The following is a 24,540-nucleotide window of genomic DNA, read 5'->3' as shown; positions in this document are numbered from 1 at the left end:
CACCTCCTACCAGCATGAGGTGGCTGCAGCGCCCAGCAGTGGTTCTGCAGGCGAGTCCCTCCCGACCCGGGCAGGGGAGAGAGGGGAATAGCAGTGAGCAACTGGGGCAGAGGGGGAAGAGGAGTGACTGGGGGAAGGGTCCTGGGAGGAAGAGGCAGGGCAGGGACAGGGCCTCGGGGGGAAGAAGTGGTTTTTAAATATTACAAAGTTGGCAACCTTATCTCATGATCTGGAACTTTTACGGCCCCTTTATGATGCTGCAGCCCTTTTATTCGCCATAAAGGGGCTTGGGGCTGGTGTAAGAATTTCACCCCAGGCTTATCTTCAACTTAGGCCACAAAATGTAGTAGATGAAAGTGGTGCCTCTCCTGCTGCAGTTTCGAAAGTTGCAATTCCAAGAAACAATGGTTTCAAGGGGTGTTCACTTCCTCTACAGTTACATCCATTTGTTTAAGAGGAAACTTTGCAGGACCTCACTTTTGCTGTAGAAGTTACTTGATCAATGACTTCAATTGCCCATTCAGGGCTGATAGGAAGTGTGCAAGAAGAAAGCAGCTCTCATTGCACTTCCAAAACAAACATTCATATCACAACTCCACGGCACACACTGTATTCACTGAATGTGGTCTTAGGGGACTGGAAAAATACAGCTCTTATGGTCTTAATTTGCAATTTAAATCCATTCCTGCACCAAAATGGCAATTAAGTGCATCTCTATCACTGTAGAACTTGACTAAAACATTGTTACTAACCTGCACTAGCAAAGTCTCAATTTTAGAAAATTAACTGTTATTTCATTTTGGTTTATCAACACACACACACACACACACACACACACACTTACTTCTGTATTTTGATAATTAAAGCAGAATTACTAGAGGGCTTAGCTTAGTTTGGCTAACAAACAATTCAGGAAAAATTTCATATCTGCTTTATCCTATGTTTCTGTTTTATAATTAAACCCCTCTTAACATGGAGTGTAGTAGGCTCTATTCCAATAAATGTGGTCTACACATTAGGACAGGGATATCTTAAGTTCAGAAAGTAGTTTAATTGGATTTAGTTTTGATTTTATATTTGGAGAAAAGTGTTTGCTCTTTTAAAAACTATTATAACTTAGAGATTTAAAAATGCAATGCAAAACAAAATAGTAGGGTCAGCTTCTCAGAATGGAAGGCAAAAGCTGCAAAGAAAAATATGAAAAATCAAATCAAATCACATCATGAATTCCCCCATGAAAAAGCTAGCACAAACAGCTAAAAAGAAGAGCTTTTGGATTAGTGAACTCACATAGGCCTGATGACTCTGCTGCCATGCCTAGGATGCATCGTTCTGTGACAAAGATCCCAAGGAAACCCTGCTGGAACATGCAGCCAGTTTGTAAATAAGTTGGTAAATCATGTATTGCTCTGCTTTGCAAGGTTTCTTTTTGTTATTTTTTTATACTCTTTAGGACATAAAATAAAACGAACTTTGCAAAACCATGCAATATACTCCAGACTTACCAATGGGCTGGCTCCATGCTCCAGTGGGCTTTCCTTAATAGCTCTGACGTCACAGAATATTGCATTCTGGGGCGTCACAGCGAAGCAGGGCAGCATAACTTCTAAGAACCTACGATGGGGAAAAGAGGTTAGTTTTTGGTCGTTTGCAGAATGAATACCTCCTTCGGCCTAGTTAATGGAGGAATTAAATATGCATAGCTGAAGTGACTGAATTCAAAGTTTTAACTTGTGTTTCTTATTTCAGAGACTGCATAAAGGAGCCCATTTTCTATGCCTGCTCTGTATCCAGTATGAATTGCTACCATTTGCAGCCCCTTAACCTTCAAAAATAAAGACAGTAGGAGCTGACCATGAATCTCTATGTTAGGATAGCAAGTAGTAGCGTAGTTAATGGCAATGACAATAGACTTCACAATCTGTGTATTTAATTTTACATCCAGATATCCCCCAGAGGTAAAGCATGGCATGTTAAAAGTAACAATCACCTTTTGGCACGTAAGTTAGAAAGAGTAATCTGTATGCTTACTGCATGCTTAAGGCTCCAAACTGTATGCTTAAGGGGCTATGCAGTACTTCTACAGAGCATCCTAAAAATAACTTTCACTCCTAACAAACTAGTGTGAGATGGAAGTCAAGTCTGTGCAGCAAAATGAACCACGCTGGGTTCTCATGTCAGCTTTCTACATATAACATAGAAATAATCTATTAGAGCTGATTATGAATTTTTGGATCAAAATGCTTGACAGAAAATTTGGTTTCCAAAAGAGAATTCAATGTTTTCTGCAGGAAAACATCAATTTTGCTGAAGCTGTTCACTGGCCCATTAGGGAAACTGAAGCAAAGTCAGTATGGCCAATCCCAAAACTCAGACCCTGAAAACTATGAGGGTTTTTAAGAGTAGAGAGAGGTTATACTGCATTCATCTTTTTCATTTTTGAACTTCCCCTGCCCACTGTGTGCACAGCAAGTCCCAAATTTGTAGGGTAAGCTGATTTTGGCTCTCAGTGGAAGATCCAACTGAGATCAAATTAAAGAACTTTATATAAAATGCTGCCCTAATTATACAGAGCTTCCAGCTTCTCCCCAAACTAGACTCTAATAATTATTTCTGTGTTCTGTATTCAGCCCCAGATCCGCCTCTCCTCCAACCTTTCAGTTAATTAAGCAGCCCCTCCAGCCCACATCAACTGTGCACAGCCAGCCATACATAATTTCTGTCCCCACATCTGTCCCAGCTCCTCTGAGCACCTCTGCTCCTTCTGGAGCTGTAGGGAGTCTTCACCTCCCTTCCAGGTGTGGGGTGGCAGCTGAGGCAGGATCCTTTGCTCCTTCCCAAGCCTAGTGTTGCAGTGATGGAGAGAGGAACAGACTGACCCATTTTTCACAAGATGAAAGGGAAGGAGGAAGCACAGCTGCCCTGAGCTGCTAGGCTCTTTCCACTTTCTGTTCCTTCCCCCTTGTGAAAATGGTATTGGCTGCTCCTTTCCCCACAGTCCCTAATCCAAATTCTCTCAGGTCCAGAAGGGAAGGCAGGGAGGAGCATCTGATTGGTTGCTCTTCCCTAAAAGGCAGGAAGTGGGGAAGGCAGCCAATTAGAGGGGGATTTCCTCTGGGCAAGTCTGAAACTTACATGAGGATTGGAGCTTCTCATTTATTGAAAGACTGGCTCCAACACAGGCCAGAAATCACAATACTTCTGAGAGCTAACAGCACTGGGAAATATTTCCTTTTTGGTCAGGTCAACGTTAATCTGCATTTGTTTGAGCTGACATGGTGTCTCATGGAAGTTGTAATTTGCGTGTGTCCCCCTTATCGTGGCCCCATGGTACAATTGTATCTCCCTATTTTGCACTGCAGTCTCCCCTCGGCCTGAGCCACTATGGTATATCCTGGGAGATGTACTTTGGCCAGAGAGAATAAGGGCACAATGCACACATGAACTACAACTCCCATGAGGAATTGTGATGGTTCACATGAACACAGATTAATGTTGAGATGACTCAAAATTCAATGTTTTGATGTCAGAATGTCAAAATAGTTAGTTTCAATAGAAAGTAGGCAAACAAAATGTTTCAACAATTCCAAGGCTACATTTTTTATGAACTTTTTGTTTTGTAAAAAAGTTCAAATAATTTGACGTTTTGTACCAATTGGGGATGAAAAGAAGATGTTGAAATATCAAAATTTCCTGCAAAATGATTTTTGTTCAGCTCTAGCCCTTTGTAGACCTTGAAATAAGAGACCAGAGCAATTATCGTTTAAACCAACAAATACACTGGATCCCGTAAAAAAAAAAAAAAAAAGAAAAACCACACACACACACACACACACAAAGACTGTGCTAGGATAACATTTTAAGGTATGGACCTTACGAATGCAGTCACGGCAGCACAAGCTGTGGGATGGTCTAGCTGCCTCCAGTATGTGCTAGGACTTGGACAGGTACGTGACTTGGGAGTGTAGCTTTTGCGGTTACACTCTTTTTTTGCATGCTAGCTTGATGACAGCAAGTGTGAGCGTCTCTCCTTGAGTTGGGTATCACACCCGCAGCTCCAAGCAAAGACGTGTTCTCTTTGGGAATCGCAGTGGCCTGAGCTAAAGGAACTGTGTCAGCTTACATTTAGCCCAAGAGTTGCATTTTGTAAAAACAAGCTTTTTAAAAAGGCAAAGCCTAACAAAAATGGTTTCTACAGTTTGTTATTAAACAAAGAAGGTTTGCTGAAACCAAAATGCTGCCACTCTAAAAACCTGAAAGTGAAACTGACGCATTGATTTTTCATTGTTCAAGCTCAGATAAATGCCTTCTGTTGCTTTATACCAGAACAGTTAATGTTACTATAATGATTCTCGGTGTGTCAGTTCCAGATTATAATATAGTAATTGCAACAAGCTTAAATCAGAACAAATCATTTTTTTTATATTTTCCAATTGCCGTTTTTTCCCAAAAGGTTAATAAGAGAACAATCTCAGACTATAAGTGGATCTTATGCTAAAATAACGTGCTTGAAGTCTAACAAGCACATGGTTTATGCATCTCATAAATCGTAATTATCTGGTGCAAGACAAGTCCCTGTACCATTAACTTTTATTTATTTTTTTTTAGTGCTCCAAGCATCTAAACAAAGTGTTGATTCCAATAGGATGTTCACTTTTAATTATAATTTAAATAAAAACATTTATGCAACACTGTATCATTTTAATGCCTTAAGTTACCTTAATTTCAGCATGGTTTTAAAACAGCAACAGTGCACTTTCAGTGAAATGTGTCAAAACATAATAATTCTAGGATCTAACATTTCTTAGTAAAGAATGATTCCAGCTACTTTTCCATAGACCTTCCCTGTACCATGTTTTCAATTTTCTTCTGTAAAGCACATCGTTTTTCATATACATCTACCTACATGTCTTAAAGTAAAGCTAAAAGTTACTGAGAATGCTTTTACTGCAACATTACACCATCCATAGGGTACAGAAAACCACAAAACTGTTAACTAAGTTATAAACTCCCCACTAACTAGTGCTAATAAAATGTCAACATTTTTTGTGAAAATATTTTGCAGCTTTTCAGCCAGCTCTATTACTGCCAATCAAGAATCTCTCTATTATCAAATCTCTCTATTATCAAATGCAGTTTGTTCTTTTGTTTTATGGTACAATGGAAATGAGGTTTAAAAAGTCTAAAGAGAAATCTCACCTGCAGAGGCACCAGAGGACAAACCCAAGTCCACAGTAAGGGTCCAAACAGATAGCTACTTCTCTAGAGGGGTAAAGCTCACACTGCAGCTTAATAGAACGACAAAAGGCACTAGTGGCTGCATGAGACATCTGGAAGACAAGACAGTAATTAAAATGATAAACTATGCCATTCTGCAGGTTCATTCCCAAACTACTGCCATTCCTGAAATCGGTAACAGGATGAAGGAAACAAATTAACATTAAACTTTGTGCTCAGCATGAACACACACTGTAATTTATACCTAATGTGAGTTAATTTTTTTTTAAGAGGTCATCCAAATAACCATCCAAGGAAAAGGAAGATAGAGAATCATAAGTTGAATAGGTAGGACATGGTCATGAGTGGTTTCAGATGTGCTTGATGTGATATTGAAAGCTAAGGAGAATGAGCTAAACTTTTACAAGCACAAAAAATAAAGATGGTAGAATTTCTATATAACATCAGTATAAGCAAAATACAAGTATCAACTTGAATTTCTGTTGATCATCAATAACATACCCTATAATTCTTCAAAACCACAGAAAATTTTAGAATCTTCCAGACTACAATGAAATTCGATTGTATATATGCCCAAATTGTTTGGTTACATACATGACAAGAACATTTGTTTTTAGTGTGAAATTCCTACCTTTACCCCAGCTAGCATTCCAGTTGTGGACACACTAAAATCAAGATAAGCCAGTGTGTCAGGGTTAGAAGGTTTGTAGATTTGAGCAGGCCGCTTCTTTGGCAAATCATCTAGAATAAATAAAAAATGAAAACGTGTGCGCCTTATTTTAATGACAGGCAGTTCACTGCATGAATCTTTGAACCACGACAAGTTCAACTGTAAAACAAGACAGAGCAGCTCTGGCTTTAATACTTACTTACCTGTATCTAGCACAGGAGGCCACGTTCTGACATCCACTGCTGCTGCTGCCTCTCGTGACCGTAACAACTTACATATTAATTGTGTAGTCATTAAACAGGCAGAGCGACTCACCTGGGAGTTTAACAAACAAAAGGAAAAAGAACACTAATTACTTCACATGTAAAACTGAGTAAGACCATGATTTATATTACAACAGGGTACGTATCTAAGTTTACCAGTCTTATTTCCCGTGATTAGGAGACAGGAACATATGTCAAAAAAGGCAGACCCTTGAAATTTCAGAGGGTATACAGGACTTTTACAAGACCAAGCAATAATTGCACTTTGCAGCAAATCGTTACATTGAAATTAACGGCGCATTAATAGGTAAAAATTGCACTTTGCCCTATATAGCATCATCCTGGGAAACCTGTAGTGAAGGTTATGACAAGGATATTCCCTAAGTGAACACAATACGTGTTTGTTTACACAAATATTTTAATAAAATGAAAACCCAACTTTACACTTGCAATGCTCCAGTGGTTTCACCTTATTAAATCAATAACTGTGTGCTAGCCACAGACCCATGATTTCTCCACTAAATCAAACAAACAGGATTCTCTGCAGGACCACTAACGACTTAACACGTTAGAGAGTTCTGGTGTTTCAAACTGTAGCTCTCGAGCAGTTATTTCTCAAGTGACACAGTCAGCTTACCATCTCCTCTTTGCCTACACTCGATTTTAGGCTCTAAAGGATTTTAGATTTACATATGTTGAGGGTTTCTCTGTCTTTGACAATGGGCAGTTATTTTACCAAATACATTACATAAAGAAAATGTGATACTGTTTGAACAAGTATTTAATATAGGGTGTTTAAACAAAAGCCCAAATACATTACTGAACATTTTAAATCACAGCACAGAAACAATGTAAAACAAAGCACTTTTCCTTTCTTTCCCACTCTTTGAGGGTCTGTGAAGAGAAGTCAAGTAAGCGAAAGCATTCCTAATGAATATATTCTTTGTGGAATCTGAGCCACGTTTGGTTCCACTGAACCTTAAGCTGTTATCTCCAACATCTGTGCAAAGTAATAACCATTCTGTGCACTACTGTCAATACTGTCAATGTTAGCAGAATAGATATCCTTATTCAGGCCTCCAGCATGGAGAAAAAGGTGATTGGAAAATCCCAAACTGAGCATGACTCACGGTGAGTTACTCTAGCACTGAACTTAGTACAAATACTTTCCCATTTTGGTCCCAAAGAGACAGTCTGGATCTACATACTGGAACATTTAACTCCCACCTTTTGTCAACATGAGAAAATCAATCCTTGAACCCCACACTTTCAGCCTCATATGCAAAAAGCTCTACCTCGTGAGCTGAGAAAATTAGCAGCTATCAGCAGTAATTGTACTGATCACACCAGTTCCAATTTCACACCAATTTCAACCTTTTCAGACTACTGTACCCCTTTCAGGAGTCTGATTGGTCTTCACTTCACTTAGAAACTACTTGCTTACAAAATCAGACATAAAAATACAAAAGTGTCACAGCACTCTATTACGGAAACATTGCTTCCTTTCTCATGTTTAACCATACAATTATAAAATAAATCAATTGAAATATAAACACTGTACTTACATTTCAGTGTATATTATATAGAGCAGTATAAACAAGTCATTGTCTGTATGAAATTTTAGTTTGTGCTGACTTCGCTAGTGCTTTTTATGTAGACAGTTGTGTAAAACTAGGCAAATATCTAGAAGAGTTGATTTTCCCCCGGAAGACCTTTGCTTACCCCCAGGGGTAGATGTACGACTGGGTGAGAACCACTGGAGCACACCAGGTCCCTGGTCCAACAGCAGGTGCAGTGTGGGGAAGGGAGGAACAGAGACTCCACATTATAGACTCCTCCACCTCCTAAGATCTCATGAACTCTCTCTGTGGACACTTAGTGGAGAAGGGTGGTGGCAGGGCTCCTGACAGTAGCGCTCACTCACAACATATAACATATTTTTGCGAATACAGACGAATACAGACTAACACGGCTTTTTGCGAATACAGACTAACACGGCTGTTACTCTGAAACATATAACACAGTATCCCAAGCCAAGATAATGTTCACTCACTCAGTACTACCTTGCATAGGCTGGGTCAAAGTGTAAGCACTGAATGAGGGAAGACTGAAGGGCAGCTGGGTATTTCAGGTACCATATTAGGTTAGCCAGGAGACTCAGGAAAGAGTGCAGAAGCTCTGACCCCTTCGGGTGTCCCAAGAGACATCACATTTGGGGAGCTGAACTTCTGGCTAGCTCCCTGATGGATGGGCAGCAAACACACCTCCATCTGGATGGAACAATATCCATTTCCTGTCACCCTGCTTGGGTTTCCCCCATCCAATTAGAGCACAGTCTGGTCCATAGTCTTTTAGACCTCTAGTAACAATATAGTTAGATCACAGTAATGTTTGATTACTTTGACTACTCCCTAGGCATCTGCAAAACACAGTTCTATGGGCCAAATTCCACTCTCAGAAGCAACTTCCATTGACTTCAAAAGGAGTTGAACTGATGGTACCGGGAGGGCAGAATTTTTCCCTAGGACAGCAGCAACTCAGCAATGTATTTGCAACAGCCTCAATAGTTTAATCTCCACAAGGTCACTCCACTTCAGAATGAGAGCGAATCCTTGGGTGAAACAGAGGTGGACAGGCCTCTAAGTCAAACTGTCTTTAGTAGGGCTGGCAATTTTCAATCTTTATTTAAAAAGTTAGCCTATTGAAAAGAGCTAAATGATCATGAGACAGCTTAGATCCACCTGAAGGTTTGCCAGACATGCCCTAGCAGCCCTCCTGGTCAATCTTGGCTATCAGAGATTCAGGGATCACTGAAGTGTTATTGCATATGCTCAGTTTTAAAACATCTCAAGAGAACACAAGACCATCACTACAATAAATAATAATGGTCCCATTAATCTGTTAATAGCAGGCCAGATTCTAACACCACATTCGTACTGAGTAGCATCTTACTTTGTAAGTGGTCCCATTAACTTCAAATGGGTCGAGATTTACAAATTTGCAGATATTCGCTTTATATCTGGGGACTACATTTGTGGATCATGGATCAGATGTGGATACAAATTTTCTATCTGTGCAGGAGTCTACAAATGGGATTACTAGCCAGAGAGTTTTGGGGCAGGTCTACACTGGAAACGCTAAAGTGCTGCCACGGCAGCGCTTTATCATGGCTTGTGTGGTCGCGGTAGAGCGCTGGGAGAGAGCTCTTCCAGGGCTCTAAACAAAACCACCTCCACGAGGGGAGTAGCTCCCAGTCTGCCTACTGTCTACACGGGCGCTTTACAGCGCTGAAACCTGCTGCGCTCAGGGGGGTGTTTTTTCACACCCTTGAGTGAGAAAGTTGCAGCGCTGTAAATTGCCAGTGTAGACAAGCCCTGAGAGAACTAGAGTGCCATTTAATAAAGTAGAAAACAACATCAGACATAAGAGGCCACCCCCACGCACCCTTCTTGCACCAATGTGGTCAATGCGGTATCAGTGCAGCAAAGAACAAAAACAGACCAAGTAAGACTAAAAGACAAACAAACAAACAAAATCCAGGTCATCCCTCTCTGGGTAAAAGCCTGGCCACAATGTAACTTCTAAACTGTTACTCCCCAGTCAGTTTAAGAGCTGCTAACTCAACTTGTAACCATAAATTTGTAAAAGACTTTTACAAACATGTAAAAAGAACTACGTGGTGCGGGAGTTTCAGATACAGGTTGGCTGAAAACAGTTTACATTAAAGATGGTTAACCTGAAACAGCTGAGCTAGGTCAGTGTAAATAATAATATCAATAATCCTGAGATACCTGATTTAGAGTCATATACTGGAAAACACGTCTACATGGGTCTTTGAAAGAAGTGGATGTAAATGCGCTCTCATCTGATTGTGACAGTGTGGGCGCTGTATGCTTTCAAGCAGTGTTGAACATTCCCTGCTCCCCTTGACTTTGTGGTACTGTACAGGATCAGGTCCTGTGGCATGAAGTTTGAACCCACGTTATAAAACCTGTAGCCTTTTGCTAACTTGGATGGAAAAACTTCTAAAGAGCACTTTAATTTTCTATATTTAGTCCACTGCCTGTTTAGACTGCTTGCAGATTTCCAGATGTCTGCTCACCTCCACAATCATTTTCACTGTAGGTAATGTCGTTGCAATGTTCTGTGGATGTGGAGGTCGAACAGTTATTGGCACACAGCCTGCATACAGGCAACCGTAAAACGCTGCAATCAGGTCTATTCCTGCATGAAGAACAAAACAAAAATCCTCACCTGAAAATCAAATAATTTAATCACAGACACCCATGTCAGCATAAATACTACTTTGAAGTCACCTAGAAGGTTAAATGAGCAACTAAGCTCTTTAACAGACTTCTCCTTCAGTCCCTTGTCAGTATTTGCTAAGCTTCGCTGATCACTGTCACTTCTGCTGTTCTTTTACGCATGAAATACCAAAGAAGGCCCAAAAGTTTAAACTACATGTCATCACTCAAATGAACTGCTCAGTTTTATTATCATCAATTTATCAGTGAAGAAGCTTAATTACTATTATAGGCTATTATACTATTATAGGCTATCCAATTTAAATTTACACACAAAACAGCATTTTAAAGGACAATTTCAACACAAAGAACAAAGAGGATTTGTGTTCTTCACTGCTCCTGTGTGCTTAAGGAGAGCCTCAAAATTTTGTTTTAAAATTACTTTCTGCTTCCTTCCCACCCTATTTTACCTTAGACACAGTGGTGCAAGTAGGTACGCCATACCATTAAGATATTTATTCCCAGTAAACTGTACCGGAAAGACAGAGGAGCAGAACGTGGGGCTGCCAGATGGCCCCACGCCAGCAGCTCCTTTATTGTGGCTGGACCACCACCAGCCCTTCCATGCAGCTGTGTCTCCTGTCTGGGGTCTGTACAGCCCCGCTGGAGGACAGGGCTGGGGCAGGGGCGGGGCTGGGGGCAGTAGCGATGCAGCCGCGCTGGAGGAGCTGCCAGTGTAGGGCTCTGGCTCGTGGGAGTGGCGGGCCCCACATTCTGCTCCTTTTGCCACTGTGGTTCCGGGGAGCCCTGCGGTTCAGAAGTCTGTATCTGGCGCAGCGGGAGGACAGAGCCCCATCCCCTTCCGCCTAGTAACGTGGGATGGGGAGGGGACAGAGAGAGTGCGGAGACCCAGGGCTGGGGATGGGGAGGAGTGACATGGGGAGTCAAGTGTGGAGGTCACGTGTCCCCCCTTTAGCTGGTGCCTCCCTTTTGTGTTCCTCCCATGAATCACCTATGCATAGCGTACCGGTAAGAAATAAATTCTACTTGCACCACTGCTTAGACATATGGCTGTGACTTATTTTTCCAAAGTCCTCCAACAAAAACAGTGAAGTCAGAACTTTTAGGGTCCCCACGGTACAATACATGCAAGTTCTTTACCTGGTGGGTAGACCAAAGCCACATGGTCTCCATCTTGTAAGTGTCCCCTTTCCATCAGCATGACCGCTATCTTCTCTGCTCGTTTATGTAGCTGGGCACAGGTTAGGGAGTTGGCTATTGTTCCCTGCATATTGAAATAAGTTAGTGTCAGAAGAACAGGTTGTAGGCTGAGTTCTGGTATTCCTTCCCCAACTGATAAATTACCAATTGAAGGCTTTTCTTCAGGATGTTTTAAAAAAAAGAAAAAAAAAAAAAAAAAAAAGAGAGAGAGTGTCAATAGCCACATAGTTTAACTAGGAAAACCTTCCGTCTCATACCAAACTGCAACTGGAAAAAATTAAAGGAATTTTGTCAGGATGTGAATACGTCCCACCCCCAATCGCCATACGATCCACCCAAAGCAATGATTTAATCACTCACCTGAACGATATATCAGTTACCATGTAATATCATGACCATATAATCAGCACTACTTCCCTTTGTTATACCTGCTCTGTTCCCACATGCAGGGAGTAAAGCGCATTTTTACAAGAATTCTGCAGTAGTCTGATGAGTAAGGTTACGTCTACATTGGGAGAAAAAACATCCACAGCAGCAAGTCTCAGAGCCTGAGTCAACTGATTTAGGCCCACAGGGCTCACGCTACAGGGCTAAAAATAGTAGCTCAATCATTCTACTCGGGCTGGAGCCTGGGCTCTGAAACGTGGTGAAGGGAGAGGTGGGCTCAGAGACCTGGCTCGAGCCTGAGCAGGAATGTCTACTCTGCTATTTTTAGCCCTATACCACGATCCTGGGCTCTGAGAGGTGCTTTTTTTTCCATTTGTTTGGGGTTTTTTTTACTGTGTACACATAACCAGAGTCTGAGAAGAGTATTCCTGTAAACTTAACTTCACTGTCTGCACACTGGAATGAAGCCAGATGGCACATCAGAAGGACTTATTAGAAGATGAGACACAAGCCAGAAGGGAAGAAAACACATGTGAGGGGGAAGAGATAAGTTAGGAACAACGATGCACATGCATATAAACCAAATAGGAAAGAAAGTTATTTATTTGCACATGGTTGACCGACTAGGCATGTGGGATGGGAGGAAAGATAGCTCAGGAAGAGTTAATAGGCTATGCAGCCTCTCACCTGAACAACTGACCTATTCTTATAGAAGTTAACTTTGGGTCACTACTGACATGGGGCTATCAGACTGTAGTGGTCTACAATGGCTGAGTTTTCTGGTCTTGGCATAGCCCCAATAGGTCTATATCACAAAAATGACCACCACAATGCATACCCTTGCTGGCAGTCTCAGCAGAGAAGCCTAACAGTGAGCAAGAAAAGAGACTGAACTTCCCTAGAGGTGGTCTCTCTGGGCCTGGGCTGAGATAAATTGATGAGGCAGCATGGGGAAGGCCTGCATGGCTACTGTCCGTGCTGTGCCTGTTCTTTGGAGAAGGAGGATTTCAGTTTCCTGTCATATGTGGCCCCTTTCACAAGCACTAACTTCACTTAAAAACCAGAGAAGCTGAAGAAATTGAAAAGAAGAAGAAAAAAAAAGAGTGGTAAGGAAACATTTACATTTCAGGCTTCTACTGGGTTATAAGATAGACAATGAGTCAAAAAATGACCTGTAAAAATATCCTTCCAGGGTCCTTATTATGAAGGAAAGCAACAAGGGGCTCTATTTCAAGAAGAGTTAAGAGAATACATGCATTTTGTTTGATTGCTAAGAAATGAATTATTATTCACCATAACCATCTCGCACACAATCACAATATTTATTTACTTCCAGAAATTTAAAACAAATGTTACAGAGACAAGGTACTGTAAACTGAGCAGATTTAAAAATTTAACAGAGCAATCGAGGTTCACAATTCAATTGATTTCACATGGAAGGAATGATGAATTATTTTATCATCATCAAATTCATTTTCCTCACTGTATTTCCTACCGGCTGGTTGCTCTTCCTACTGTTTTCCCAAGACAGGCAGAGCGTGTTACTTAAGGTCTGACTTTAATAGTCTGATTTAGTCAGTGTGGGGGAATGTGGTCATCAGAACCAGTCTCTCTCAACCATGATGTACTTGTTTCTTAGGGCTGGTCTCCACTACAGGGAGATCAACACTGCTACAATAGATGCAGCAGGGATCGATTAAGCGGGTCTGGTGAAGACCCACTAAATTGATGGCAGAGCGCTCTCCGGTCAACCCCGATACTCCAACTCCCCGAGAAGAGAAAGGGAAGTCAACCGGAGAACATCTCCTGTTGACTCAGTGCAATGAAGACACCGGGCTAAGTCAAGTTAAGCTACGTCGACTCCAGCTACGTTATTCACGTAGCTGGAGTAGCGTAACTTAGACCAGCTTACCTCAGTAGTGAAGACAAGCCCTTACTCTCTGAAGATAAAACAGTAAACTCTCTCCAGGGTCAAATTCTGCCTGGAATGCACAGTGGTAGCTTGATCTCAGAAGCTTTCCATTTGCCATAGGTAACTAATTAAAGCTGCCTCACCATTTGCTGAAAAGTTGCAAATGGTGATGTAACACTAGCTAGTTATCTAAAGAAAAATAAGCAAGATTAAGGGTGACCACTCTAACCTTGAATGGCATTTTGATACCAATGTAATAGACAGGAGGGTACTTTGTAAACACGTAGGGCAGAGGTCTAGTATATATAGTATCACGTAATCTTCTAATCCTAGAAAAACTCTAATTTTATGCTATGGATTAATATAGTTCTGTGGCACAGAAGCACAGAATCTGGTTTTGATGACTAATTAAATGTTTTAAAATTAAACCATACTTATCTCATAAGCATGCAGATTAATTTACTAGAGGTCCTGCACAGCCCTTGGAGTCCTGATCCATTTCCCTCTACATCTTCCCCTTCTCTATTTTCCCTGGAAGGCCTAATCTCATACCCAATATTCACTATTTCAGCTAAGGAAGAATTTATAGTCTCTTAGGACAGTCAGAACGATTCCTTTAACTGAACAGAAAGACTGTTGAGCAACATCAAGAACTATGCCTCCCTCTACTGGAATGTAAATATTCTGACTCGTCAACACTCCTGGCAACTGTGAATTCATGGGGTAGGAATATACAAAGCTGGGTATGAAACAGAGCAGAGAGCACACATTTGATAACGACTTGAGATAATTCCCTGTTCCTCCCCCATAAGTGAGTAGTAAATACAGCAACTAAACATTAATGCAAAAAGAAATATCCGAAGATTGAGCCACATACAGTCTTGGTGCAAGCTGATGCAGTGTGATTTCTCCTCAAGGTAACTTATTAAAGTAATCATCTGAATTTCTTACCCTACAGTTAAGTAGCGTGTAAAGCACATGGTCAGGAGTGGTTTGAGCTCTCCACTGTAAAACTTCTGAGAGGAATAGGAACTAAAACAAAACAGAGTGATAATCATGATACTTTATGGATTTTTTTTCTTAATTTTTTTAAAAATAGGAAGCAATTTCTTATTTCCACTTTATACACCCCATTCTTGCTTCTATTTTATATGTTCATACATCTACATCAGTAACCAGTAAATTGTTGAATGCTGTCAGTATCATTCATCATTAGGGCAACATGCTCCTGCTGAATTGTGCAAACCTATTTAAAAGTCTAAGATTACTGTTTGAAGTGTAAAAGCAGCAGAGTCCTGTGGCACCTTATAGACTAACAGATGTATTGGAGCATATGCTTTTGTGGGTGAATACCCACTTGCATCCGATGAAGTGGGTATTCACCCATGAAAGCTTATGCTCCAATACGTCTGTTAGTCTATAAGGTGCCACAGGACTCTTTGCCGCTTTTACAGATCCAAAATAACACGGCTACCCCTCTGATGTTTGAAGTGTGACTTACTTGTACTTTCAAAGCAATAAGTTGGTTCTGAATAGTATCTCTGGATCTAAGCCTGGCTCTGGTTTCATAGTTACTTCTAATGCTCCTCCCTCCCTAACTTACTTTTAAAAAACACTAAAGTTTGTATGTTTGCCAGCTCACAATAATTACCTGTTTTGTCCTATAACTGCAGAGGAGTTAACTGGCCACTTCATCTTGAATGGTCTCTTACAAAGAGGGTTCATTACATATGGTAAACAATCTGTTCCATCTTTTATTTAGCTATGACACTCTGAGTCCCTTTCCTAGTCCTAAAGAAGAGCTCTAAGCTACTCTCTCTTACCAACAGAAGTTGATCCAATAAAAGATATTACCTTATCCAACTTTAGGGTGACCAGATACCAAGTGTAAACAATTGGGACATGGTGGGGGAACGCAGGTGTAATAGGTGCCTATATAAGAAAAAGCCCCCAAAATCGGGACTGTCCCTATAAAATCAGGACATCTGGTCACCCTACCCAACTCGTCTCTCTAATAATTACTCTCTCCACTGAGAAGACTAGAGTGGAAATGCAATACATTTAACAGAACTTAAACAAAAAAACTCAAGATCAAGAGCATGTCTACCAAATGAACTTCCTAGACTTCACTTGAAATAATAAAAAACCAGTACAGGAGCACTTAGAAACACTAGAAAGTTAACACCTCACACAGTACATAGATCCAGGTTAAAATTCTAAACGAAGTTAGACACGTTAAAAAAAATAATGTAGGGAATCCCTTCCTCATATCTATTCTAGAACTCAAATTTTTATTCCAACTAAGCCAACAAGTATGGGATAACAATACAAAAAAGTTATGCTATTATATTTACAACAGTAGAGATAGTGAATTTAAGTCACATACAAGATGTATTTGGAAAGATGTAACTTACCTTTCTGGCCTGATCATTGTCTTCTATCTGTCCCAGATCTCTGCCACTAGCCTGAGCAATTCGTTTTCCAGAGACCAGGTTCCCCACCATCACAGAGGCAGGGCCAATTTCTAGAATGTATTAGAAACATGCTAAATACAATAAAAATATTAGGCTTATAGTTCAGAATTCTCATTACTCCTTCTCTTGCAGCAGGTGAAGTTTTTCCCATTACCAACTTTAGTGAACAACATTTTGAGAATATCCTAACAATTCAGTCCATGTTTAAGATATGTAAATTGTAAAAAGCAGAAAAGCAATGAAAACCATGACATTTCATGCATTTCTAAAGAGATCCATTGCTGAAGCAATAGATATACAGTTTTAAAATTATATATACACATTTTCAAACTATGGTCAATGGGCCAATTGTGGCCTGCAGAGATTTGGCCACTCCATATTTCTAGCTCCCCCTACCCCTTTATTTTCAGCTAGTAAGCTGCACAAGAACAAATGAAAATGCATTAATATTTTTCTACTATTTCTTTTCCACATAAGCAGTTGTTGTAGGTGTTTGTAAGTGATCAGGACTGGGAGGGTAGATGGTTCACACTCTGAAAGTATTTGAGAACCCTTGATTCAATACATTGAATAGACTGGAGAAAGTGAAGTCAAGTTTACAAGAAAGGAACATATCACCACTAACATTTCACATACAAGCTGGCCTTCACTGACGTTATGCCAACTCTTGCAAATTGGAGACTATATACTTCTAATAAATGTTGCCATTGCAGTTACCAACATAGTAGTATTTTCACTTTGTGCTTTTAGGTGTTTGCTGATTGCTGATGAAGCATCAGTGTCAAGCTTATACCAGGGCAAAGAAGCCCAAAACTTTGTCCAAAGAAGAGCCACAAAAACATATTGATGCCCATATTGGAATATGCACTTTGGTTCTTAGTTATTCTGCATGAAAAACAAAAGCAAAATACCCCAGAGATCTCCTCTCTTCCTGGCCTCCCCTTTACCATCCACTGAGGCTGAACACATCACATCCGGACAAAACCCTCAGTTCAGGAACACACAGTATTTAACTTATCTGGGATGTGGCCTGCCAGATGGAATTTTACAGCTAGCTGGCATCTCCTATTACTATCATTACCTTGACAAGCCACTATCAGTCTCTAACATTTCATTTTTATAATGCCTTTCAAGGCTCGATTATTTTCTTTGTGTTCTCAAGCATTTGTCCAAGAGTGGTAAATTAGAGAAACAAGGGAACTGTTATTGTAAATATGCTCTGAGTTCTATAATGGACGACATCTAAGCTTCTGGCACTGAAGGAGAGAGCATTTCAGTTTCCATGGTATTTTGTTTGTGCAAAATCTCTAGTGCTTAGTAACTAGTAGGTGGCCAAACCAGAGCCACAGATTCAGACACCCCTCCAACTATGTGAGTTCAAAAGCTGGATTCAGATTCAATGTGCAGTGAGGGCACATCCCTGCTAGTGAGGTGACTGGTTACTGGGCTTGAGTCAACAGACTGAGTATTTATTCAACCCAAAGTCTTTCTATATTTCTTATTGCAGTCTGTTATAGAGCCATGTTCAATCGAAGTATTTTTAGGAGGGTGAAGCTGTTCACAGTTCAAATTATGCAACTGAATCTATAAGGGGGTGAGCCCCCTTAGCTCCTATTGATATTACCGCATAGAACATCACAAACATAGACTATTAATAGCTTATGCCACTTGTCAGCTTACCTGGCTGTTTTTGTCGTGGTTTAGGCAGGTTTGTTACACAGGTGTGAGGGCACATCAATACGTTACAGGGATGCAATGAGCCTTCCAAAAACAGTTGTTTGGTTTCTGATAAGTGTATGCCACCTAAAGGGGTCTTAGGGAGCGTGTTTGCTGGTACCAGTGCTAAGCAATAAACACCCACTTGATGGATACTGTCAATAGCCTAGAAAAATTCAAGAAGCTGAAATTAATGAAGAAAGGCTAATCACTGTACTTATTAGCACTACAGTATTCATTTGGCTCTCTAAACTGGTGCAGAAGACAACCTAGCAATTACCTGCCACTGTAAACACACTCTTCAGCAATATCAGAGGAGGAGAGGTGCTCTTCACTGAGTGCATATGAAAGAAAATTTACTTCACCACTGTTTGTTATAACCATTTAAAAACATGGATCTCTAAAAAAAAATACAACCCCCAACATAAATAGATGAACATCAATTAAAGACCCTGGTAATTTCATACAGGTTTGGGCTGATGTGCCTGGCTCTCTCCATAACCATGTTCTAGCAGTAATTCACTGCAGGAGATCTACTAACTAAAGCACAGGCAGACACAGTTCACAGGCAAATCTGATTTTAATTTGTGTGTGCTTTTAATGCTATTGTTAAAAGGGACACTATCAACTTAAAATCTAATCAACTTCAGAAGGATTGAAAAGAAGTGTCAGGTGCCACTCCTGCCTCTGAACTTCCCTGTTAATTTGTGGAGTTTAAATCAAAAGGGAAAAAAAGATTGTTAAAGATTTTCTCTCTCCCTGATCACTACATGAAATGATCCTCAAACAAGAAGGGAAACTGACAGGGTATACTGGGGAAACTATGAGACTGGCTCTTTACAAAGTGCTGTCAAATGCACAAGGCAAAACTGAAAAACAGAAGTATTCTCTTCTGTAACCTTTTACTTACAGTAACTTTAGGGATTGCTTGAAAAAACAGTAAATACATATTTTTCAGAGAAAAGTGTGATTAAAGTTGACTGCATCCCTTTAAAATCAGTTAGGAAGTTTTGGCTCATTGTGTTATCCATTTAGATATTTTCGGGGATGAGATGGCCTAGCCCTTGGAACCAATGGCTACAGTCAGGAATAACTGAAAAGACACAGTCTGAATGGATTTATTTGGATGATGTAGTAAAGTACGGCTCTGGAAATATCTAGTGTATATGATGACGTCTTTCTCAACAAAGAGATGGATTTTAGGAAGGAGACAAGCAAACTGATCAGTTCAGATGAAACATGGCGATTACTCAACGCCACTTTATACCTCTGAAACACTGTATATGGATGGTCGGCCATAAATGTTGGTAGCTCCCTTGCTCTCTTGGCTGACGAGATAGCAAGATAAAGAGAGAGGAGCCCTCTGTAAGGGGTTTGAAAAGTGTCCTCATGAGTCTTGAGAGAAGGGTGTTGCAGCCTCAGGTAGGAGCAGGTTCTATGACTGGTGGGTAAGCCCCTGTCCATGGTATTTAACTAGCCAATGTACAGGTCATCAGGTGCAGGGACTTCGGGTCTGGATGGAATATCTGGCAATAGTGCTGTGAGATCAGGTCTGGGCAGTCAGAGCTGGATTGATATCAGAATGAACATCTGCAGCAGGTCTGTCAGGCAAAGCTGCCTGGGCCACTACAGAACCATGAGAGTGATCTTTATTTTGGAAATCATCCTGGAGGATCTGTGGAAAGACAAGTTGGGCCTGGACTCCACTGCAGAAGGAAATGTACCTTGGCTCATGCCCGCTCTGGAACAGAAATTGACATCTGGCTTTGCTTTGGGTGGCAAACAGGTCTGTTATGGGAACCCTCTCCCTTCGCCAATGATGGAACATAAACTCTATGATGGATCTTTGCAGGGGCTACTTGTGATTGGTCACGGCTTGTCTGCTTAGGAAGTCCACCTGCTCATTGCTGACTCCCAGAAGACAAAGAACCACTGGGATTATCCTCTGTTGGTGGCACATGTCCAGAGCTTGACAGCTTCCTAAGAGATGGGAGGAGACAAGCGTGTGCCTCCTTGCTTGTTGGTGCAGTGCATTGGTGTAGCTGTTGTACGTCATGATCTGCACTGTGGAATTTTGAAGAACAGGTCAGAAGGCCATGCAGGGTAGATCAATACTAAATGCATACAGGAAAGCACAGGAGAGGGATCTCTACTCTAAGCTAGCAAGGAGGAGTAAACTAGTGATGGCAAGGAATAGATCTCTTTTTGAATGGTGGTAATGTTGGGGGATATGGTGCCGGGGACAGTTTCAGTGCCAGTTGTCTCTTCAGCATAGGAAGCATTACCGGAAGTGATCCAGATTCATCCAGGGGGTCTCTGGAGGACCTTGCTGGGCATACCAGTACTGAGATTGGTGCTGAGTCTCTCATTCCCTGTGCCGTTCCAGGTCTGATGCTCCATCCTTCAAGGAGTGATTCTGTGTTCTCCTTCTAGGGCTTCCCCTCATGTCTGGAGCTATATCTGGGTTCCACCCTGCTCTGAGTGAGCTTCACCTTTATGGACAGGCAGCGGGGCCGACTTTACTGCCTGAGATGGTGATGCTGCAAATGCTGGAGCAGTCGGAAACCAGGCTCTCGGTGCAGATGGTGTTACAGTTTCCAGTGCCAAGGATTTCACGGATGTGGAGGTGGCTGGTGTCAAAGTCAGGAGTGCTGGCTCTGCCAGTGCTCTCTTCACCTTTTTCCCAGTGCTTGATATCAGCATATGATCTGTGCTTCAGGCAATACTAGCTGATGCCACCGTAGCTATCACCTCTGGTCTGAAGTGACCTGCGTGGACTGCTGTAGCAGATATAGTTTGAGCTGAGAGTCTGGATTTTTGGGTCCTGGATCCAGAGGATTTGCACACAGAGCACCTGTCCTGGCTCCCCACTAGGCAGAAATGAAATAAACTATGTCCATCCTTGAAAGGGATCAGTCTGGCACAGGATAGGCAGGATTTAAAGCCCTGAAGATTTGGAGTCCACCATGAGAGCTGGCATGAAGCACCTCGCCATTCTGTTCAGGGGTGTACAGGGGAGGTCTCAGTCTAGTCATAGAAGATGAAGATTTCTTCAAATTTTATGAAAAGAACAGTTTTTAAGCCTCCAAGGAGAGTAGTGGCTGGGATACTTGCTAGATTCCCACTTGCTACCACCAGTGATAAGAGAAACTAGATGGAGGGTTGTGGCTGCTCTGCCCTTCCTGCCCTCACAGGGGAACACGAGGAGGCACAGAGTACAGGAATGGCTCTGATGAATACTGGTATTCAAAAGATTTCTATCAGATGGGCCTATAGTGAAATCCACATACCCACTCAAAGAAGCATGTCCGATTACAATCTTCATTGTGTTGAAAGATCAATAAAGGGAATATAAAATTGAAGCAGCAAATTTCAGAATTACTATAGGAACATTACCTGGAGAACTCTGCTCATCCACTGAAAACTGTCTTCCTCTGTGGAATCCGGCCTTTGCTCAGCAACAATAACTATCCTCTCATCATGAAGGACACTCACTGAAAACACTGCTATTCTGCAGAACACAAAAAGAAAAGGGTATTGGGTAAGAACAGTGACTGCAGAAAAGGCAATTTCATTCTGGAAGAGAATGTTTTGTAACTTATTTGTTAATTATTTGTATTATTCAGAAGAACGCTGCTTCAGCTACCAAATTCTTCTAGTGAAAATTGTAACATGAAACCCTGATGTAATTGTTAAACTTCAGTAGCTTTGGAGGAAAGATATTACAAGAGCTGTAAAACCAATAGGTTTTTTTTTTTAAAGGGGGGTTACAAGTAGCCCTTGTTTCAGTAGCCTTCATCTTTTCAAAACTAAAATTTGTAATTTCACACAAACAAGAAGCATGCAATTATTTAGGAACCTAGAAATGCAGCAATGTTTGAATGCACTGCAAGCTAATGCTTAAAAAACATTAGCTTAGATCACTGGGGATGATCCCAATAACCCCTTACGCACTTTAAAATTATCATAGAATCATAGAAGATTAGGGTTGGAAGAGACCTCAGGAGTTCATCTAGTCCTACCCCCTGCTCAAAGCAGGACCAACCCCAACTAAATCATCCCAGCCAGGGCTTTGTCAAGCCAGGCCTTAAAAACTTCTAAGGATGGAGATTCCACCACTTCCCTGGGTTACCCATTCCAGTGCTTCACCCGTCTCCTAGTGAAATAGTTTTTCCTTATATCCAACCTAGACCTCCCCGACTGCAAATTGAGACCATTGCTCCTTGTTCTCTCAGGATTATGACTATCCTTTTTAGAAGGTGACCTACAAAGGCTTGTATCTGGTGATCTTGGAGGACTCTACAGCCTTCTCTACACAATGAAATTCTGCACAAGTTTCCACCGTTGCCAACACTAGAGCAGCTCCACTGATGTAAGCAATATTCGGAAGTTTAGCATGGATGGGTCAGGGCTGCCACAGGCATCTTTAAATGCTGGACCAATTAGACCTGCTTTAAGCAAAACAAAGATCTCAATTTAGAAAGAAAAAAAGGTGAAGCAAACCTTCCCCTGTAGACAAACTTCATTGGTTCTACAGCCAGGGCTGTTGCTACAATGTCATCAGCATTATGTCTTCTTCCACTGACCACCATTAGACCATCCATTTTGCCCACAACGAAGACAAGCCCTCCTGGTCCAATAAATCCTAGTAATCCTGTCCTTATAAAAGGGTATTCACTTATTGGAGCTCCTGAACTGGTCATAGGAAACACCTGTAAGACATACCAAAATACCGTTAGGAGAACCTAATCCCCAGTGCTACTAGCACCGTGGGCTTCCCTGGGAATGAGGAGTGCTCACTCCACTCTGGACCCGGACCTCTCCACCTGTTGTGATGAACACTTGTAACAAGTATATTTAGGATACACCCGTTCCATAGCTTCAGTTGCACAACTTGGATTCTATGTTGTAAATTATTTAACAGTAATGGATAAAATATATTTGAGTGGGAAGGAAATAAATTTAGGTCCAAAATGCAGGGCAGTTAAGAAAAAATAAAAAAAATATCACTGGAAATGTCCTTTTCCATTAAAGGAATATTCTTCAGAAAAAAAACAAGTCATCAGAACAAGTCCAGCCATTTTAATATACTGTAGACACCTGCCAATTTTATGTAAGTTGAATAAATTATGTTCCCTTGGTATCTTCAGGAATGCCTTTATTTTCCTAAATGACTACAGCAAATGCCATAAAAATTGCAGATAATGAGTATTTGTAAATGCAAGTTCTTAAATTATCTAAGGCAATCACAAGCTGAGGGCCACCATTGTGAGTCTTCAATAAAAGTCAAAGTTTCTGTATTTTGTCCTTTGAGGCTCAGATAACAGAAAAAAAAAAAAGGTCAAATTCTGCCCTCTGATGCACATGGATGACTTTCTGAAGAAAGAATAAATGCTCACTCAGAAATCATAGTTAGGCCTGAAAGCAGATAATTGACTCTTGACTTGCTCTCACATGAAAGGACATTCTTAAAAAAGAAAAGCATCTTAAGTGACTCAGCCAAGGTTCTTAAGCATGTGAGTAGCCCATTAAGTCAATGGGCTATTTATATGCTTAACTTTACACACATGCTTAATTAGGGCCTCAGTTACTACCAACTGGATATTACCAGTTATGATGGATTTTATGAATGCTATTAAATTCTAGCTCCAAAATTAGTCTAAGTACATTTCTGTCTTGGAAACCTGTCAAATATTGGATTACCAGTCACACTGGCTATCACTAATTGCTCTTTCAGCAAGGCAAAAAGTGATTCTAAAAATTCCAAACCAGTGCAGAATAGCAAGATTCCTGGCTTCCACGGATAGACTGAGAACTCCTCCAACCCTTAGCCCCTGTTATTTATTCAGGGTACAGTACTTGTGACACTCAGAACTGTGTACTGATGAGGAATGTTGAAACTGTCATTATGCAGGAAAAAAATTAACTCTGTTTAGACTTCACAAATGATAAGATTAGAAAAAGCATTTGGTTAAAGGAACAAATACATTTACACTAATTTCCTCTCCCTCCTCCACCCCACACACTGATTAAGGAAAGAAAGAAACAAAAATTTAAATAAGGAATATCTCCGTTCAGTTTTTCTCTGCACTTCAGTGACTTGTTTAGCCTTTTCATATAACTTCAATTAAGGTTCAACAAGAACAGAACTAGACAGCTGCTACAAAGTTATCAAATTAGCAATCATTGAAATGCAAAGTTCAGAAAAACAGGCAGAATTAAGAAATTCAAAGAATTACACGTCAGTTGTTTTAAAAACAAAAGCCATATTCAATTCATTACGAAAAGGCAATCTTGTAAAAGCATGTTTCTGGCTTTTTCAGATCTCTCCTCAAAAACCATATTTCTGCTAGGATGCCTACAATAGATCAGTCATCTAATGTTGGCTAGATTGTGGGATTGGTGAAGACAGCTT

General features: G+C 40.9%; 1 protein-coding gene across 1 annotated transcript in view; it reads right to left on the bottom strand.

Moving 5' to 3' along the window:
• Positions 1-24,540, bottom strand: part of DIP2C (disco interacting protein 2 homolog C) — a 492,048-nt gene that overhangs the window by 69,099 nt on the left and 398,409 nt on the right. Inside the window, exons 20-29 of the mRNA XM_077809483.1 lie at positions 22,629-22,837; positions 21,522-21,636; positions 18,090-18,291; positions 16,350-16,459; positions 14,887-14,967; positions 11,577-11,700; positions 10,274-10,395; positions 6,112-6,223; positions 5,870-5,979; positions 5,200-5,330 (exon numbers count right to left, since the gene is read on the bottom strand). Of these exons, the coding sequence (XP_077665609.1) occupies positions 5,200-5,330; positions 5,870-5,979; positions 6,112-6,223; positions 10,274-10,395; positions 11,577-11,700; positions 14,887-14,967; positions 16,350-16,459; positions 18,090-18,291; positions 21,522-21,636; positions 22,629-22,837 (1,316 nt within the window). The remainder of the gene's footprint in view (positions 1-5,199; positions 5,331-5,869; positions 5,980-6,111; positions 6,224-10,273; positions 10,396-11,576; positions 11,701-14,886; positions 14,968-16,349; positions 16,460-18,089; positions 18,292-21,521; positions 21,637-22,628; positions 22,838-24,540) is intronic.

The sequence above is a fragment of the Eretmochelys imbricata genome, chromosome 2, assembly GCF_965152235.1.
Source record: "Eretmochelys imbricata isolate rEreImb1 chromosome 2, rEreImb1.hap1, whole genome shotgun sequence".
NCBI lineage: Eukaryota > Metazoa > Chordata > Testudines > Cheloniidae > Eretmochelys > Eretmochelys imbricata.
Note: the sequence above shows the minus strand (reverse complement) of the source record. Positions and strands in the feature narration are given on the sequence as shown.